Source organism: Euleptes europaea, chromosome 10, assembly GCF_029931775.1.
Source record: "Euleptes europaea isolate rEulEur1 chromosome 10, rEulEur1.hap1, whole genome shotgun sequence".
Lineage (NCBI taxonomy): Eukaryota > Metazoa > Chordata > Lepidosauria > Squamata > Sphaerodactylidae > Euleptes > Euleptes europaea.
Window position 1 is genome coordinate 28389107 of NC_079321.1, and position 20871 is coordinate 28409977.

The 20871-nt window shown below is 43.4% G+C and overlaps 1 protein-coding gene across 1 annotated transcript in view; it reads right to left on the reverse strand.

Moving 5' to 3' along the window:
- The window catches only part of GREB1 (growth regulating estrogen receptor binding 1), a 90366-nt gene that overhangs the window by 18923 nt on the left and 50572 nt on the right, over positions 1-20871 (reverse strand). Inside the window, exons 7-19 of the mRNA XM_056856704.1 lie at positions 18370-18483; positions 15768-15890; positions 14545-14685; positions 14246-14431; positions 12043-12393; positions 8808-8936; positions 6685-6810; positions 5077-5274; positions 4816-4996; positions 3254-3446; positions 2631-2767; positions 1503-1842; positions 528-643 (exon numbers count right to left, since the gene is read on the reverse strand). Coding sequence (XP_056712682.1) covers positions 528-643; positions 1503-1842; positions 2631-2767; positions 3254-3446; positions 4816-4996; positions 5077-5274; positions 6685-6810; positions 8808-8936; positions 12043-12393; positions 14246-14431; positions 14545-14685; positions 15768-15890; positions 18370-18483 — 2335 coding nt within the window. The remainder of the gene's footprint in view (positions 1-527; positions 644-1502; positions 1843-2630; positions 2768-3253; positions 3447-4815; positions 4997-5076; positions 5275-6684; positions 6811-8807; positions 8937-12042; positions 12394-14245; positions 14432-14544; positions 14686-15767; positions 15891-18369; positions 18484-20871) is intronic.

The window sequence follows — 20871 nt, forward strand, 5'->3', positions numbered from 1 at the left end:
TACACTAGATGTATAACAGTTATAGAAAACTTGGCATTTGTTAGTTATTGTGCCCCCAGGGTATGTTTGAACATGTACTGTAAACAGAATGATGTGCTAACTTTCAGCAACATCCTCTAGACTACCTTCCCTATAGCTAGTAAGATATGATATATTCCTTAGTCAATGGCAGGGCTTAGTCTGTGTCAGGATTTAATTAAAGAGGGGTTTGGGAATTGTGGTGAATTGATGTGCCTTATTGGACATTCACAGAACAAGAAAAACAGAGCAAATGACTTTTCCCCCCTTTTCTATGGCCAAGTGCATTCAATGAACTTCAAAAGTTCACATCCTACTCTTTAAAGATTAGTTGATAAAAAAAAAAGCAATATCAGATTTGTTGTTCTTGTTCAAAAAAGTATTGTAATAGGCAGCGGGTTTCATGCTACTGGTGACTACCTTGTGCTCACAGACCAAACGGTTGTGTGGGTAGGCAAGAAGGACTAGGCTGTGTTACATGGAAATGTTTACTAGTACTGAGTTAATACCTTGGCAAGGACTCGCCTTGAGGGTCCATTCCACTAAAGATCAAGATGCAAGGCAGACCTTCCAACTCCAAATAGGTCTGCGGACTCCATTCAGCATCTTCAATTTTCTGCCAGATCTATCACAACATTGGAAACAAACAAGTCAGCACATATCTGTGCCAATGCAGAAGACAGAAACAGTGGCTGTAATCCAAAACTGGGGTCAAAAGTGTGAGCACTAAACTACAAAATTCCTGGTTCAAAACTCAGTTCAATTGTAGATGTCCTGAATGGTTTTAGGCAAGCTCCTGTTACTCAGCCTCAGCTATAATATGGGGAGGAGGATAATAATTCTGGTTTAATTTACAGTACTTCAGCAAAGATTACAGAAGGAATATATGTGATGGCTTAGGAACAGTACTACATAAATGCTGAGTATTGATTTTAATACTGTGTAAAGCTACTAAACAATTAAATAATGTTAGTTGTTTAACTATCAACTTTTTAAATCAAGTAATCGATGAATTAACTACATTAGAACAAAAGTGCATTGAAGTCAGATTTAATAAACAAAAGCCCCTCCCCCATTGTTAGAAATGACATTTTAATAAAGACAAAAAACAAGAAGACAAAAAATAAATAAAAATGCTATTAAGTCTCAGACCTACTAACTAAAATTTTCCCTGATTTATTAATCAACTAAGGGCTTCTTCTGAATAAAGCCCTAATTAAATAAATAGGCCTACTTTCAAGTACATTGGTAGATTTGGAAACAGAAGTAGGAGTCATTAACCAGCAAAGCATTCATCAATGCTCAAATGACTGGATATCAATACCAGAATTTATGCAAAGATCTTTGCTAAAGATCTTTAGATCCTGTGTAGAACAGGCTGCTCCACCACTGGAATTAAGCCATCAAATCAAGAACTTTCTGACCAGCAGCCGCACAAGTTGTAGAGCTCAGGTCTTCTGGAGCTGAGTAGTTCTGTAAGTTACCTTGAGTTGCTCCACAAAGTGTTTCCCGACTGTGATTCCAGAGCTGGGATTCCCCAAGATGATTTCAAAATGGTCCTCAAGGGCCAGTCTTTCCCGCACATGGTTGAGGCGCTCGTAAGCCACTGCCGCCAACGGAATGCATGGGATCCTTAACACCACCATGAGCCCATGGCCGCTGGGGCACTGCCTTGATGAATTGATGAGATTCTGAGTGATTTCTAGGGTTTCCACTGTCGTGTAGTTCTTCATCTGGGACAAGCCACACACCGCCATCATGGCGGCAGAATAGTGCTGGACAAGAACAAATGTCCTGATCACTGCACTGTGCAGCCTGGGAAACCTGGAACAAAGCAGAATGCAGGAAACTTGCATAAGATGGAGAGTTCATAGATTCTCCCCTCTCACGGTAGCTCCCTATTTTGACGCCCATGATGCTCTTGAGGCTCCACTGGGAACAGAATATTGGGGGGGCATAAATGAAGAGGGAGAAGGTGGAAAAGTCACTGTTTATGCGGTTCAGCTCCAGTCAGACTACACAGTTAGGGGCAGGGAGAGATAAGAAATTGTGATAGAGGGGTCATGTTTTAATATTTGCTTATACATTCTGTCATCGATACCCCAGTAAAAAGATAAGAAGAATGCCTGCTGTTGTTAAAAACTTCATACAATTAAAAAGAAAAAGAATATATTTGACCAAGGGTAAGGATTAAAGTAAGAGCCCCGTGGCGCAGAGTGGTAAGCTGCAGTACTGCAGTCCAAGCTCTGCTCACAACCTAAGTTCGATCCCAATGGAAGTTGGTTTCAGGTAGCCGGCTCAAGGTTGACTCAGTCTTCCATCCTTCCGAGGTCGGTAAAATGAGTACCCAGCTTGCTGGGGGTAAAGGGAAGATGACTGGGGAAGGCACTGGCAAACCACCCCATAAAAACAAAGTCTGCCTAGAAAACGTCGGGATGTGACGTCACCCCATGGGTCAAGGATGACCCAGTGCTTGCACAGGGGGCCTTTACCTTTTTTAAGGATTAAATTTGGTAACAAGACCCAAATGTTCTATTTCATGGGATGCTATCATTTCTGTAGGGCTGTACCGTCTCTTGAATGCCAATAAAATTGTAAGCCACATATGGTACCTTTTCCCCAAAGCCATGACCATTGCTTCAAAAGAGCTGTCATAACGAAGCAACGGAAGGCTGTGTCCAGAAAGGGTGGATTCAATAAATTCAGACAGTCCATAGTACTTCTTGCTTTCATGGTATAAGTCAGCTCCCTAGAATAAACAAGAGTATAAATTTAAAGGAACACTTCATAATAATTATTCAGCAGTTCACTGATTCAGACATTTTAACAAATATACATTAAGGACTGCAAATAGTATTCTATCCTAGTTCCACGGTTAATATTGCATTTTCTCTTAGCCAAAATGCTCATGTACTAATTTAGGGCTGGCTTTGTTACACAGGCAACTGTTGTATGGCAGGACAGTTGACTCTGCAACAGATGGATGCTATGTTCCAAAACGTCAAGCTCCATCCTCAAAGGGTTCTCTTGATGAAGGAATCAAGGCCAAAGGGAGGCTATCAAGGGATTAGTAAAAGATAAGAAAAGTATCCATAGACTGGAGATTAGCATTAATTGAAGCCACATTATTTTGATCTAGTCCTGTCACATCCTGTAACATCTTACTCACAGTCCAACTCAGTATAAGAAAACTCACACAGAGCCTAAAAGTAGAGCCTAAAAACATCTTTCTTACATTGTTGTATAACGAAGGCCAGTGGATTTCATTGTAAGGGCTGATGCGGGTGTGTTGGGTTTGCAGAGCATAGGGGAAGGAAGTCACATGAAGCGTCACAATATTTGGGGCTTCTTTCACCTCTCTGCAGTTCAGCAGCCTGTCCACAAGGCTCACTGCTGGATCGGATTGAGGGTAAAGACTGTGAACTGCGCTGCTTAAAAAAAAGACAGAGAAAGAGAATGCATGGTTCCCAGGATTAGTCTTATAAAGATGTACATAAGATAAAATAGAAACACATGGATCCATTTTTCAACCTCCCTGAACTCAAAAAAGCACATCATTAAGCAGATACTGGTATCAAACAGACATTCATTCAGTCATAATTTAATTTTTAAAAAATCAGATGCGTTTGACCATTGGTCTTTTATGCATGGCTGTTTCACTCACCGTCAACCCTCCGACGACTTCGGGTCCTTGTGTTGATTAGGCATGCCGTTTCCAACCATCAGAGGTCGCCCCCTGTATTTCCCAATATTTTGCCCGTTTTCAGAGACCTGTTTTATCTCAAATTTTAAAAAGTGGACAAATGCAGGGAAACCCAGGGGGAGAGCAAGGCGGCCACTGATAAATGGTTAATATTTAACATTTAAATGTTAAAATTTATTTTGTAGTACAGGGATATGGATATACAATAATCTCTGTTTCCACTGTATTCAGGGTCATTTTGATAGTACCTTGGCTGAACAGTGCTTCATTTCCCCCCATTCACTTTCTTTGGAGTACAATCTTAAACAGAGTTACACCCTTCGAAGCCTGCTAACTTAAATGGACTTAGAAGGGTATAAGATTGCACTCATTGTCATTTTAATGAAACCCTCAAGTTAAAGTCAACACTGTTTCCCCCCAGACCATTCTGAATGGAGTTGGGGGTGGGGAGGAGTGGAGCTCTCCTGTTCTGAAGTCACATGGTCACACTCAGGATGCTTAAGCACATTGCTTTACTTTGGGTGTAATGACAAAGGCAGTAAGAAATGAATTAAGTGTATCTCTGAAGACCTGTTCAGAATAACTAGAAAACCACCATCCTACACACAGCTTTTCTCCCTCTCTAATAATACTAGAACGTGGGGTCATCTGCTGAAGCTGGAAGGTGAGAGATTCAAAACAGATAAAAAGAAGTATTTCTTCACCCAACGCATAGTAAATTGTAGAACTCCCTGCCCCAGGATGTGGTGATGGCTGCCAACTTAGAAGGCTTTAAGAGGGGAGAGGACATGTTCATGGAGGGTAGGATGGATGGATACTAGTCATGATGCATACCTGTTCTCTCCGAAATCAAAGGAGCATGCCTATTATATTAGATGCATTGGAGCACGGGCAGGATAATGCTGCTGTGGTTGTCTTGTTCGTAGGCTTCCAGAGGCACCAGGTGGCCACTGTGTGATCAAACTGCTGGACTTGATGGACCTTGTTCTGATCCTGCATGGCCCTTCTTATGTTCTTATGTTCTAATGCAGTAAAACTGTATTGCAACACAACCATATCTAAACCTGTACACTAGAAAGTTAAATAATTCTTACCTGACAAGATCCCAGTGAGCATGGTCGTGGATCAGGACAAAGAGTGTGTGTGGATTCTGCATAGAGTTCTGCAAAAAGGTTTTAAATTTAGTCTGGGCTTCTGTGTCAAGTTTGACTACGTATTGCTCCACCCTCTGCTTTGTAAGATGCTCCTTCTCCAAGCCAAGCTCTAATAGGACACCTAAAAGAGGAATACAACTAAGGTCAGCAAGTCCAAACCTCACTGGTGCTGATGTTATTTTGATTTGTGGCAATGAGCACCTGAATGCCAGAGGTGGAACAACGTTTGCTGATATGTCACTTCCGAAGGAGGGACACATATCAGAAAATCAACCTTCTCGAAGGAACCCAAGTCAAGATTTTGAGTGCTGGAATCGGCAATGGAGCAAACGTGAGAGAGCAGTTTCTGAGCTACCGCCAGTTGGAAGGGACGAATCTGATGCCGCTCAAGATTATAACCTAGATGAAAAGCAAAAATATCTCATAAGAGAGGTTTTGACAGTATTTAAATATTTACAAGTTTTGCTTTCCCATTATTTATAGAATGAATCCTATGAAGACTTGCATTAGCAACTTGGAAGTACAATTTGGTTTGGTGTACCGCTTTTTTGCTTCAGCTTTCTTTTCATGTCACATTATAGTCTTTTATGAATGGCTGTTTCACTCACTGTCACCCCTCCAACGACTTTGGGTCTTTGTGTTGATTATGCATACCGTTTCTGACTGTCAAAGGTTGCCTCGCTGTCCCCCTGCATTTCCCTGCATTATGCCTGTATTTTCAAATTCAGGATAAAACAGGTCTCTGAAAATGTAGGCAAAACACTGGCAAACACAGGGGGAAAGCAAGGTGACATCTGACGGTCAGAAATGGTATGCATAATCAACACAAGGACTTGAAGTCATCAGAAGGGTGATGGCGGGTGAAACAGCCATGCATAAAAGATCATGGTCTGGAGTATGTTGAGTAACCTGCTGGGGAACCATCCATCAAGCATTTTATTTTTGGAGAAAGGAGCTGGACTCAATGAAGGCAACAAGAGGCAAAAACAAAAAAAAGCTTGAAGGAATGTATAAGGGGGGAGGGGTGAAACCGTTGAATAGGGAAAGACTCTTTATTCCTGATACATTGAGATCTTTTTTAATCGAGGGATGTAGACTTCACAATTAAGACTGTGGCAGATCTGCTCACTGATGACAACTTAGAAAGCCTCTTCTATGAAGTGTGTTTCTCAAGTTCAAGCAGTGAAATATGCTCAAACCTACTTCAACATGATCGTTTCAGGTCCAGCTGCCATAGGTTAAGTGTGAAGGCTACATACCTTGAAAAACAGTCAATTTCAAACATTCCAAGAACAAGTAACACAGTTTGTTCCTATAGAGCTGATTTTCAATCACAATTTATGGTCACTGGGTATTACTAGGCCCAATGATTCCACGCAAGAGCATCAGTGGTGAACACAAAAATTAATCTTGAGAGCAGATGCCTTAATTGACATTGTGAATGGAGGACAGGCGATTGAACAGCTGAGAGAGAGTTGGCTTGAATGAGCAATGACTCATGAATGAGCAATGATGGTACTGTCAGACTGTGCACATCTGCCTGAAATCTGTGTGGCACAGTTCAGAATGCACTACCAAGTTTCAACAGATTTGAAGGTGGTTCATCTTGAGTGGCTGTTTCCAGCTGAGACTAGTGGGTTGGCTTGGATGTGGGAAACCAACAGTCAGATCCCTGTTGAACTCTGAAATCACTGACTCTCAAGGCCCCAGCATTCTCATGAAGCTAAAATGCCACCTTGAACTCTGTGGAGGAGAGGAAGACTGCAAATGTGAAAAGGTTGACATTGGTTACTCGAACACAAAACTTACTTGTACACATAGCTGTACCAGTTATGTCCAGCGTTACTGGTTTATTGACTGAAGCGGGGAGAGATGGCGAAATGTGGCCTCGGTTTTCTTGATAAAATTTGTCCAGCAAAACATCAACATCCCCATCTAGTCAACCAAAAGAAAAATGCTTGTCATTCTTAATCCATGAAATCAGATTCTTTATGTCTCCCAGCTGTAATCAAGCCCTAAAACTTGTGATACTTCATTTTTTAAAAAAATAATAAGGGGGACCTTTTCTTCCTTACAAGGAATGCAACATAATTAAAGACAGTGCCACAAGAAACCAGGGCTACTTTACCAATTACAGTTTGCTCACTAAGGTGGCCAGAGTGCTTCTTTTTGGTATAATTTGAAAGACCCTTATCAAAGGTTGCCTTAATTGAATACAGTGGCCTGAATCCTATGTGTTCCTTTAAGCCACATAAGGAGTTCCATAGCTTTTACTAGCAATTTTGCAGATGTGAATATATTATTAATTCTAAAATATGTTTTCCTGTAAAGTTCAGCTTAGAATGCTGAGCCACCATTAGGGTTGCCAACCTCCAGGTGGTGGCTGGAGATCTCCCGCTATTACAACTGATCTCCAGGCAACAGAGATCAATTCGCCTGGAGAAAATGGCCGCTTTGGCAATTGGATTCTATGGCATTGAAGTCCCTCCCCTCTTGAAACCACTCCCTCCTCAGGCTCCACCCCCCAAAATCTCCAGGTATTTCCCAGCCTAGAGCTGGCAACCCTAGCCACCGTACATCTGGAAGCCCTTTTTAATGATGCATCACACGTAGTAATGCACCCGTGGCAAACTGAAATTGAAGGGGATCAGAATGGGATCTGAAACATCCACAGAGCTGCAGTCAGCCTTCTTCACTAGCCGAGGATGCATTATTTCCAGGAAACACCAAATCATCTCCAGTCAATTTACACAGGGAGATGTAACATCTTCGCTGAGGGAATCTGGCCCCCAAACAGCAAGGCCATGAAGTTTTGGTCTGAAGAAGTTAGCTACTTCCCCCCTTTAAGAAGAAATAACCCTTTCCCCCTTTAAATAACTTGCCATGCTCAGACATTATAGTAGCTAAAGGAGGATTGGGGGAAAAAACAACCACCAAGAATTAAAATGTACCTGAAAATAAGCTCCTGTTATTTAAATGGAAATTGCCATATCTCCCATTCAAAGCCTCTTTTGAAAAATTCTTAGGGGAAGTCAGTGCTTGAGAGGGATTAATGCACCCACTGCCCCCCACCCTAGCTACAGCTCTGGAGGTGCGCCCCAGGATGTGGGGGTCCCGGGATGCATTTGAGTTGGTTGAAATTTCTCAGTAGCCCAATCCTCCATTGGAACTATATGAAACAGACAGCACAGCATGAGTGGTTTGTCCTGACTCATATGTGGGGCTGCAGTTGCTCTCAGATCTTTCTTGAAACCTTGTTGGCTAACAGGAGCCAGGGAGATTCTGTACCACACAGTGATTTCCTGGACAGTGTGTCAAAGGTTGCTGCTTTAGGAACCACACAGTGATTTCCTGGACAGTGTGTCAGAGGTTGCTGCTTTAGGAACAATAGTGATCAAGAGCTGTAGTTGTCAAGTTGCTGTTTGTACCACTGCAAAATAAAGCAGCGGAATAGACTAGAGCAAGGATCCTCAATGTGACCCCCTGGTGCTCACTGATGTGTTTCTTGGTGCCCACTTTCTTCTTCCCCTAAGCAAAGAGCCAACCTTGGATTTCCTCCACTCAGTGCAGTAGGTGGTGTTTCAGAAGACCCCAGAAGGCATCACCTTTGAGTCTGCAGGGAGCATCCATTTGGAAATAGCTGCCCCATTGTAGGACATTGCCTGGCTTGGAACCCCTCGACATTTTATGACTGCCCCCGCAGTAGCCATTTTGTGAGTGACCCTGCCTCTCATAGCTGCCATTTTGGGATGGAAACCCCTACATTTTCTCTAAATTCCAAAGTATCCACAGGATCGATAGGTTTGGAGACACCTGGACTAGAACTGTGGAATTTCTGTCTCGGTGTAAAAAATCTGATCAGTCAGCTAGATTCTCAGAATCTCTTGTGTTCTTAGAAAGTCTTTAAAACAGCTGTCTCTGTATAGAGTTACCTGGGCAGAGAGTACTGAAGAAGGCCCCTAGGGCATCTACTTTCCCAGTCACCAGTTCATAACCAACTTCTTTCTGGTATTCCGTCGGAGTGAGCATGCTCTCAGATAGTATTCTTGCTTGGTATTTACCTAAGAGATATAGCAAGGAAACAAAGGAGCTGTTATTTATTTATTTAAATATTTGAGGCACAATTCAAATTGAGTCCACTAATAGTTATTTTACCAAATTAGTCCCTTTGCTCACTAATACATGGATCAATGGCATAAACTGCATAAGCCTCACTGGGTACTCAATTCAAAACACTACGGGAAAGATAAACGCTATCTTTGGTATTGCTATTTAATTTTGCTACATGACTAATTTTTCACAGCAGTTTTTTTAGTGTGTAGGATGGCTCTATTCTCTGCTTTTCCACTGCCATTTAATTCCCTCCTGAAAATCAACTCAAAAAATCAGCTCTTTGTTGACATAAGGGCCATTTATGCATGGCTGTCTCCTCGTGGTAACCCTGCCGAATACTTCAGGGCTTTGCCTTGATTATGCCTGCATTTTTTGACCGTCAGAGGTCGCCCCACTCTCCCTTCATGTTTCCACGCATTTTGCCCGCATTTTCTGGATTTGAGTTTAGCCCGTATCCAGAAAACCCAGCCAAAACGTGTGGGGAGACTGAAGTGACCTCTGATGGTGAGAAAAATGCATGCATACTCAAAGCAAAACCCCAAAGTAGTCAGCAGGGTGACTGTGAGGAAACAGCCATGCATAAATATCAATGTTATTTGATAAGGCTGTGTCCGCATAGCAATGGCTGCTGTGCCAAATCAATAATGTACTACCAGATTTTCCTGTGTGAATGACTGCTATAGCTCAAGATCTAGTGATGCATGGATGCAGTGTTTCTGAAGACGTAACTGTTAAATTTAGTGAAACCCATGAGGTGGTGTAAAATAGTCACAAAGAAAAATGTGAAATGAAAGGTTCTTGGTTGAAACTTCTCCCATAAATTCACTACCATACTCAGCTGTGCAATAAGGCTGTTGATTCGGTTCGTCCCGAACTCAAAACTCGTGCCGAATTCCATGGAACCGAAGCCAGGGAGTTCGGATTTCGACTTTTCCCAGATCAAAACGGGCCAGATTTTCCCGGATCCGAATTGTACAGAATTTTTTTTCCAACAGCCCTACTGTGCAATTCTCCATGGACATAGAAGAGTATAGCTCAGCTCAGGCTGGCACTATTGTAAGTGGATTTAGTGAAGCCACTCTCAGTCTCAGCCCATCCTATGCAATATTAGGATAACAAAACCTATCCTACATCACAGGGTTGATATACAGATTACAGCAAGATATTGTTTTTGAACAATGTTCAAATGAAAGGCAATGCTGAGTATTGATTTTTAGAAATATCACTAGCTGTTGGCCTTGCCTTTTCTACCATACAGTTTGCCTAACCAAAACTCCAGGATAATCTAGTATATGGCTGCATTGTGATATACCTGAACTAAGGGCAGTGTGGCCTTTAGACCAAGGTTCTTATAAACTGCATGTGCAGTAAGGGACATTATACCACTGGGCCTATTTGCAGGCCAGGGCCTTGATAAGGCAAAGAGTACTAGATGTAGAACGACAGCATGATCTTAATAGACTTTAAAATGTGTTCTCATAGGTTATCCGGGCTGTGTAACCGTGGTCTTGGTATTTTCTTTCCTGACGTTTCGCCAGCAGCTGTGGCCGGCATCTTCAGAGGAGTAACACTGAAGGACAGTGTCTCTCTGAAGATGCCGGCCACAGCTGCTGGCGAAACGTCAGGAAAGAAAATACCAAGACCACGGTTACACAGCCCAGATAACCTACGAGAACCAATGAACTCTGACCGTGAAAGCCTTCGACAATATTTTAAAATGTGTGTTACAATCGAAGCACCCTTACTAATGTGACCCCGATGCCATATCTTGTTAATCTGGAAAACCCTGATTATAGGAGGGCCTTTACCTTGTTACGTTGTAATGCTCTCCCTTCAGCTATAATGGAAGGGAGATATAAGAAGATCCCCTATGGTGAACACGTATGCCCTTGTTCTGATGGGAGCATAGAGACCCTTGAACATGTCATTTATGACTGTAAAATTTATAATAAAATAAGAGAAGACATTCCCCTTGTAATAGCTGATCACCCAGGGAGAACTAGAGCGACTCGCCTTTTTAATATGCTCTCAGATAAAGACACTGAGCTTACCTTTAAAATGGCCAAATTTGGATGGCGAATTATGAAGACTAGGCGAGCATGGGTCGAACCTAACGAATTAGTGTTTTTATATTTATATGTGGATTCTAACTGTGATTTAGTTAAGCTTAAGTTTTTAATAGTTCTCCTATGAATGTATGATTATGTATTTATGGATGTATATAGCTATTATTTTTATCATGTAAAAGTTCTTTTATTGTTGGTCTGGGACCGTATTAAACACACTACCACTGGGCCATCAAACAGTGGAAATCAATATTACTACCTTCTCCCATACAGTCCTCCTCACCAGTCAAGATCCTCATCTTTGGCTCTGTGCTCACTCCCATGGAGGTAAGAAGAGTGGCAACTAGGGACAGGGCTTTCTCAGCAGTGGCACCAAATCTTTCGAATGCCCTTCCCCTAGAGGTTAACCTGGCACATGGCCTGTTGACATTCAGACACCATTCTAGTTTGCTCAAAGTTTTAGCTTATCCTTTAGTTGGTTATTTTAAAATATCTTTTATAGTCTAAGGCCATTTCACACCATGTTTTATGTAGGATTTTGCCTGCATTCATACTGTTTCTATGTTGTTCCTGCCCCTGGATACTTTGGCTTTATTGGCTGCTGGATTTCTTCTCGTTTTATTTCGATTTGGTTGTTTGAAACTGAATTTTAATTTTTGTTTGATATTATGTTGTAAGCCATCTCAAGTAGTAGGCTGGAGCGGCAGCATGTTGTTGTTTTTGTAATTAAAATAATCAGTAATAAACAATAATAATATTGCTAGCATAATTCTTAACAGGCTTTGTAACATTTAGAATCCCGTGAAGAAAATCCAGCATATACGTTACCAGAGATCTTGATTTAAAAAGGCAGCGTGGAACTGTGGGAAGAGCTTTGACCTTAAATGATGGAAACCTTTTATGAACTTACACCTAGCCCTACATGGGGCTAACAGCCACAAACCACAAAAATTCTTGAATGTGCCATCTTTTTTCCTCAGCAACTCACCTATGACAGCAATGCAAGAATCAATGGTTCTGTTTCGACAGGCACATATGATCACCACATAATTGGTCTTCAATAGCTTTCCCTCAATGAGCATCTTGAACATTTCCGAGAGCCCCTCAGCTAAAGAATAGCTGCACTCGATGATGTGGACGCTGTCGTTACAGGAGCTGGCGGCTAGTCCTGCTAGCCAGGGCAGCTGAGCAGATGTCACCGGTGCGATCGGGCCAGGGACCTGAGGAAAAGCCTGTGGGACGGCCTGTTGATACTGACGAATTTCAGAAAGATGCGACTCCCTCCATGAGCGCATGAAGATCTGTTCCAGGTCCTCAATCAAAGGAACCTGGTCTGAAGCTACGGAATGATGGCATCAAAAGCAAAAACAATGGCATCAAAAACAAACAGATATCAAGAACTAATCTTATAATAATAGCAGCCTCTTTTGTGTCCTGTCAGGAGTATGACAACAAACATTAAGGTCATATCTAACACAGTATGACAGGACTGGTTTTATAGAAGAAGAGTTGGCTTCTATATGCCGACTTTCTCTACCACTTAAGGAAGAATCAAACCGACTTACAATCACCTTCCCTTCCCCTCCCCACATCAGACACCCTGTGAGGTAGGTGGGGCTGAGAGAGCTGTGACTAGCCCAAGGTCACCCAGCTGGCTTTGTGTACAGGAGCAGGGAAACAAATCCAGTTCACCAGATTAGCCTCCACCGCTCATGGGGAGGAGTGGGGAATCAAACAGGGTTCTCCGGATCAGAGTCCACCGCTCCAAACCACCACTCTTAACCACCACACCCCACTGGCTCTTATATACTGCATACCACACAAATTACACCTTTTTGGAGCTAAAAGGGGGCCAATTTCCAGAAGAGAAATGCTGGGAACCCTGAACCCAACCTCTGAACTTTGTCATAATCATACATTATTTGATTGTTCTCTTCTTTTTCTTTGGCATGGTGATCCTGCTCTGGCCAGGACCACAGCAGTGGCAAGATGAGCTTTAGCATTCCCCCCGAAAAAAAACCATCGCCTCAAACAGAAACATTCCAGGAGGAGAGTTATTTGGCCTGTTGCTTACAATGTGGCCACCGACCTACTCAGATAAACCTGTATGGGTGTAATCACTGTTGCCATGAGCAGAAATGTACAGAGCTGAGACTGCTTATGTCCGGGACTGAACCTTCATGAACACATGAAGCTGCCTTATACTGAATAAGACCCTTCATCCATCAAAGTCAGTATTGTCTACTCAGACTGGCAGCGGTTCTCCGGGGTCTCACGTAGAGGTCTATTCACATCACCTACTTGCCTGGTCCCTTTAACTGGAGATGCTGGGGATTGAACCTGGGACCTTCTGCATGCCAAGCAGATGCTCTACCACTGAGCCACGGCCCCTCCTCATAGGCACCATGGTTACATTCTAGCAAGCATAATAGGTGAGAGGGAGGGGCCAATGGCAGCATACTTGTTCCACTCCTCTACACATTATTTTCGCCATTGATATTTCATCAGAAGAGGGCTAAAGATCTTTTTGACTGGTGCACACATGCATACAATCCAATTGCTCAATTCCTTGTGTTGGACGTGTGTACCCTGTGCCCATACAACATTGTGATCTGGAAGCTGTTCCATGTGTGGAAAACATTTTTGAGGCCTGTAATATGTATTACAAGGTAATCACGGCTGAAACAATACCTATCAGCTGTAAGTTTGTACAAACTACAGGCAACTGCTATTTCAGAATTAGAATTCACTCTCTTGTATCCATATATCTAATAACCACGTGTGGGCCAATCTACAAATATCTAGATCTGCAGGGGGGGGAAGGGAGTAAGATTGTCAGGGAAGAGGAGACATAGAGGGGGGATGATTGACAGGTAAGGGGAAATGGGGAGAAAGAGAGGTGGAAGATTGTTAGAGAAGGGGTAGAGGAAAGGAAGAAGGTGGGAGGATGGGATGCACCCTCCTTGCAAGTTTCTTGCGGGTGCCCACTTGTCTCAGATATTTAAAATACGTTGCAACTATTTCTTCTACATTATTGAAATACAGCTTATTCTGTGCTTTATTTCCAGTTACAACGTTAAAGAAAAACTTCTACTGCATCCACTCTATCTTAAAGTTTCTGTTTCAGTGGCCCTTTGCAATTCAAATCAAAATCTCTGCAATGTGACACAAGCCGAAGGTGGAAAACTCACCCAACTGAACAAGGTAATAGACCGTCAGCAAGAGCTGCATTTCATCTGAAATCGGCTGTATTGTTGACGCTCCATATTGCTCATAAGCCCTAGAGAGAGACTGCGAATTCTTGTAACACGTATACAAAAGGGGGCTGATGATGACATCATTAAGGTTCCCACAAAGATAAGGGAAGTTTCCATGCCCTGTGCAATAAAGAACAATTGTATTGGATTCCATGTGTGCAAGAGGAGTAAACAGGGTAAAAAGACGGAAAACACACTTCTTTAAAGTGCCTGTTAGAAACATTATGCGTTACCTTTAAATATGACTGGCTTTGCTTTATATATTTTCAGCAAGTTGTCAGGAACTGAAACGGGCTCTCCAGAGGCCACCACAGGAGAGGACACAGGTCCTACCATGGCAGCATGAGGTAAACAGGAAAGGCCTCCTCCGCCCTCTAGGAATCAATTCAGAGAGTTTAGCTACAACTAAATGACAACAGAGGATCAAAGAAAAATCATGTACTTATTAAAATGTTGGCTCTGGGAAGGGAAGGGGAAGAATCACGTCGATCCATTTCTCCTTCCAAACTTCACATGACCAGAAACATCGAAGACTTTAGTGTAAGCATCATCAGCATTTGTTGATTCATTTATAATCACTTTCAACTGCCTTTCTACCCAAAGATCCTCAAAGTGGTTCACAAGTAAACTCAAATATAAAACAATTATCTAATAAAATCAATATAAAGGTAATACAAAACCATTTAAAATAGACTGGGGAATGAAAAGAACAATTTCCTATTTAATCCATGTCCCAATTTAATCCAGTTTAAAGGCCTACTAGAAATTAAAAGTAATTAATTCAGTCATGAAGCGACAAAGGCAGGAGTGACCAAAAAAGGCCTTCTACAGGTCCCACTCAACCTAATTTCGTGTAAGGTTAGTTCCCACAGGAAGACACCATGCATGACCATTAGAAACAGGGCAGGCTGACAGGTGTAGGGTTGCCAACCTCCAGGTGGTGGCTGGAGATCTCCTGCTATTAGGACTGATCTCCAGGTGACAGAGATCAGTTCCCCTGGAGAAAATGGCCGCTTTCCAATTGGACTCTATGGCATTGAAGTCCCTCCCCTCCCCAAACCCTGCCCTCAGGCTCCACCCCCCCCCCCAATCTCCATGTATTTCCCAAGTTGGAGCTGGCAACCCTAAGTAGGTAAGATCCTTTAGGTCTTCCAGACTTGAGCCATTTAGGGCTTTAAAGATAAGAACCTGCAACCTGAATTGAGCCTGGAAACAAGCTGAGAGTTAATGTAACTGAAGTAGCACTGGCTTTAAATTATTATTCCAGCGTGTCATAGTAAAGACCCTTGCTGCCTCATTTTAAACCAACGGAAGTTTCTGAACCACATAGACCCACACAGAGCATGTGCCAGTAGTCTAACACCAATGTTACGAAGGCATTGTGACTAAGGTCACATTGGCTGTTTTTCCTCGCACAACAGCTTAGTTCCCACTGCAAAGAATAATCTCCACTTACCATTTTTATTTCTGTTGGTGATCTGTGGATTGGGTTGCAAATGCCAGGCTTCGTTAGACGATGGTGACTCTGGAGACCAGCCTTTGTGGCGTTTTTTAGGAGGCCCTGAATTGGTCAAAGTCCCTAGATAACATAAATTAAAAGAAATAATTATTGGCGTAAAGACCTTCTTCATCTGCACTAAAGGCTTATTAAGGATTATTTTAAGTGTAACCTATAAATTTGGCCCCTGGTGGAATTTGTGAGTGGTTTTGTCCTTGAAAGGGAGTTTGTAGGAGGTAGGAGATAAAAAGGAGATTTCTGAAGAGAAGATTTCTGAGAAGAAAATTAGATGAAACCCATCTGAGGAGAAGGAGGTGTCCTCTGTTCACAGCAGTACCAAAGAAAGCCAGGCAAGCTGGAAGAAAAATAGAGTGTGACATACTTGAGAAAAATGTGTTGAGTTTTTACCCAAACATGTGGGTCCAGCATTGACTACCCATTCCCCTTTGTGGAAGAAAGTCTGTATTTTAAGTTTTATTTGTAAAGGATAAAAGGTGATTAGAGGGTCTATAGGTTTGCATTAAAACTGCATGTTCCTTTCTTTGGCCTACTGGTAATTCCCTCCTTGGTTAGGAGTAGTGAGTTCCAGTGAGCTAGAAGCACTACAACTTTCTCCTCCTCACTTCCCCCCTTCCATTAACCAACACAGCTAGAGACCACAATTTCTTCCCTCTACTGGGGTTGGTGGGGGAAACTGGGGTTACAGAGAACATTTCGCTTATTTCACAATTCTACCACAAGATGGCAGTATGCAGCCACTTGTGCTGAACTTGGGCCATGCGTTCATCTCTTCTAGCAGGAACCATTCCCGTTTCCCTATCGATAAAACTTAAGTGTTGTTAATCACGCCACCTCTTGGACATTACCATTAATTCGTTGGCTTCTATTAAAGGGGAGGGGGGGACAGGCATCCATTTGTAAATGAGCAAGCGTTAGATTCTGCGCACACAGCAAAGTTTGGCCTCGGTCGAACAAACACAGAAACGAACGGCTTCACCAGTGCTGTCTGGAAAAGCTTGCACTAGAGCTTCTTGTTCTGTACTCGTACTGTGAGTTGGGAACTTTGATTCCTAGCACTGTGTTCTCTGTACAAAGAACAAGTACAGCATGAGAGGAGCTGCTCTTCTCCATAACATCCTCAGAGTTCTAGATTCTGTTCTGGCAGGCTAGGGACATAAAACGTTCTCGTTATGCTCTTCAGAAGTTACAAATTTACTAACTTCTGCTAACCCAGAAAACATAATTTAGTGTTTTTTTTAAAAAGCCTGATCCTGAACCATTCCAATTGTCTTAAACATTAACTCATTAACGTAGTCGCTTGCTTGAGCCGGTATAGCACAGTGATTAGAGAACTGAATGAGGTCAGGGGTGGGGGCATTCGAATACCCACTCAGCCAGCCAACTGGGTGATCTTGGGGCTGTCACTTTCCCTCAGCTTGACTTAGCTCACAGGACTGATGTGAGAATACAAGGGGAGGATTGTGTATTCTGCTAATTAGCCTTTAACTTCCAGGGAAAGTTCCCAGGAAGCTAATGGCAGTCAGAAGTCAGGCACCCTAGTGGTCTTGCCAGCATTACAGGGGCAGTTTGGCCTGCATTGCTCCTAAGCTGTTTTAAAGTCCTGGCCTGCCCCTGATACCACTCTAAGCACCTCGGCAATTAGGGACGGGGAATATTATTGGTAGATAGGGTACTAGCTGGAAATCTCTCCAAATAAGAGGCCAGGGTTCCCTGCAATGGGTTAGGGCAGGGGTGGGGAACGTTAGGCTCGGGGCCGTTTAAAGCCCGCGAAATCATTTGGTCTGGCCCTTTGTGGGTCCTGGCAGATCTCTAGCTCAGAAGGATCTAAGTCTGGTGATCCGCCCCCTCCCTCGGACAGGAATAGCCTCTATTCAAGGCAGATGTGAGTTTGTTTTGCCGAGAAAATGAACCTTTTTTCCCCCTTGCAGAAGTGTCGTTAGCTATGGAGCTGCTAGGACCACCCAAGAAACTGTGTTAACCCTTTCCCACCCAGGCCATGGAGAAACATATTCCCTCTGTATTGTGAGAGGGCTGGGGGCAGAAGTGGCGACAATGGAGGGGTTAAAGGGGGCAGGGCCAGAATGTGCGGCGGGGGGAGTTCTTAGCCAGTGTGTCCTCATTTCATCCCTGCAAGAGGAGGTAGCAGGAGCCGGCTGTAGAATCCGGCCTCGAACATGCAGAGCAGGAGCAACTCTGGAGTTCAGCTGGACAGCTACACCCAGCTGGTGCAACAGACCATCCTGTGCCACCAGGTGGGCGAGTGCACCACCGGCTGAATGCCTGCCTGCTTGCCCATGCTGGGGGTGGTCATCTGGGGCAGCTGCCTGCTTGGGGCTTAGTCGGCTAATTTTTAAATTTTGTATGGCCCATGAATGATGTTATAAATATCCAAATGGCCCTTGGTGGAAAAAATGTTCCCCAACCCTGGGTTAGGGCATCTCAGCCCTTCATTCATGGTGGGGGGGGGGGTCTGTGTCTGAGCCAGGCAAAGGTCCCCGGACATGTGTGTAAATCTTACAGTCAGTTCAGAAGAAGATACCTAATACTGATGGTCTTGTCACAGACGATAAATTGCTTTTCACTGAATGCTGCTGGGGAGAGTCTTTGCCGTTGTAAACCGGGTAACATACTGTTGATGGGAGGTGGTCTGATACTGAGAGAATAAAAAGGAATGGAAATTGGAAATATAAACATTGAACAGCTTACAGTACAGAACACGGTGGGTTCAAACCTGCCTTCAGCTTTTCTTTCAGTGTCTCATAGAGTATCTCTACTGAACTCACTAGAGTCGTCTCCGCCAAACATCCCACGTGAGAGAATGCAAATACATTAATAGAACAAGAAGCAACAATCATTGCTTACTTGTTCCCGGCTGGAAATCTTCTGTTTGTTGATAGAACAAGCCGGGTTTTCTTGAAAGGCCTAGTACGCCTAGTAAGCATTTACTGTTATACATCTTTCAGCCCAGAATGTATATATGAATGGTACTATGAGAACCAATGCATTGTGTGATCGCTTTTTAATTGTCCCAGCTATGGGGCAACGATGCCTTTACTCACATTTCATTTTCCAGAAGAGTAATCCAGAAATCAATGGACCTACAAGGGTGTAACTCTGCTTAGGATGGCACAGTTGCAGTGTGCATGTATCTCAAAAAAGGAGCTTATATTGCTATACCTTTATAAACCTTTTAAGATGACTCAGATCCCTTGGTGTTCTTGTTTCAGAGTTCACTGGCATTGATGCTACGGTGTTATATATAACAATACAGTGGGGGTTACCGCACTTGTATTCCCAGCAATGTATTAAGAGTTTGAAAATGTTATAAAACATACTGTTCGCACTTTCTATGTATTCCCACCGATGTATTAAGGCTTTGAAAACGTTATAAAAAATAATGTTCGCACTTTGTTTGGCCCCTTTAGCTGTGAAGACGTCTTCCAACCATTTATTAGCCGTGGCGTCCAAAAACCCTTTTAAAGCGCTGTTTTTTATAACATTTTCAAACTCTTAATACATCGCTGGGAATAAAAAGTACGGTAACCCCCAGTGTCAGTGAATGTTGACAGAGTTTATATATTATTGACAGTGGCATTGTACCAGGTTGTTGTTGTTTTTTAATCCTGTAGCATTTATTTATGTGACTTTTTACCATAACAATTACCGTACTCCATATCTTAGCGCAGGGGTGTGAAACATACGGTCTGTGGGCCAGATCTGGACCCTTGAGAGCTCTTATCTAGCCCGCAAGCAAGCTGAGGCAGCCACCACCACCCCTAGTCCTGATCTGGGCTGGTGAGCTCACTGTGGGCTCGCCAGCAGAGGCAGGCCACCCCCCATTCTCAATCTGGGCTGGCGAGGCCCGGCCAGACCAAGTAATATTTCTGTCATATCCGGCCCTCGTAACAAATGAGTTCGACACCCCTGTCTTAGTGAGTTACCATTAGTACAAAAATAACCCATTTGTTATCTATATTATTCTATGCACGCTTACTAGGGAGTAAGTCCCGCTGAATTTAGTGGGATTCGGTTACAAGTATACATACGTGGGCTTGGACCCAGTGATCTGGCAGCAGAAGATGCTGACAGTTATGGGTCTTCCCCACTTTCCCCTCCCCTGATCAGCTCTTTCCAACACAAGTTAATTCCCAGGTCATGAGATCTTCCTGGACATGGGTCAGGGAGAAGTAGGAAGAGAGTGCTCCCTTTCCATATGTCTCTGCAGAACCCACATGTTGATTACTCCACACCAGGGCTGTAGCTGGGGGGGAAGGACGAGGAGGGCAGCCATTGCCCCTGCGGCATGCAGAGAGGGCAGCAGAACTGTCTCTCCTACAGGAGGAGTGGGCCAGGTAGGAGAGGCAGTTCTGCTGCCCTTTCTGCATGCCCTAGGGGCGGTGGCTGCCCTCCTCGTCCCCGCCCCCCGCCCCCAGTTACGGCTCTGCTCCACACTGATCCGACAAACCAGAAATGGACTCTTCTGGAGTTGGAAAGGGCTGAGGGCAGGGGAGGGAGTGGGTAAGATGTGCAATCCTTGTGCTGGATCCAATCCCACAGTTTGCAGCAATCCATTACAGCAAATTCTATTCAGCTTGCTGAGCTCTCTGCTAAAGAAGCTTTGTAAGAACTGGACTGTGACATTCATTTTAAATAATAATTAATGGATAACTTGGGGGGGGGGGACTACACATTCATCAACAGATGACATAGCAAGTTGGCTTTTGTTGAGATACCTGGTATTCTTACTATGTGCGCACAATAACACATCCTTCAGCCAGGCATATATCTGAATGGTACTATTATCACCACTGAAAACAAACCATGTCACACTTTATGCCATATTCAAAACTGCAGTCACTGCCCAAACAACTGCCTAACCCTGTGCCATCATGAGCCATGTGATTTGCCTATGCAGAGATGCTTTTGCATGGGTAGCATAAGTACCACACATGGCCAAACTTCATATTACTCATCACGCACACATTCACTTGATACTGGTCCTATACCCATTTGACTGGCAATCATCTGGTCCCCAAAACAA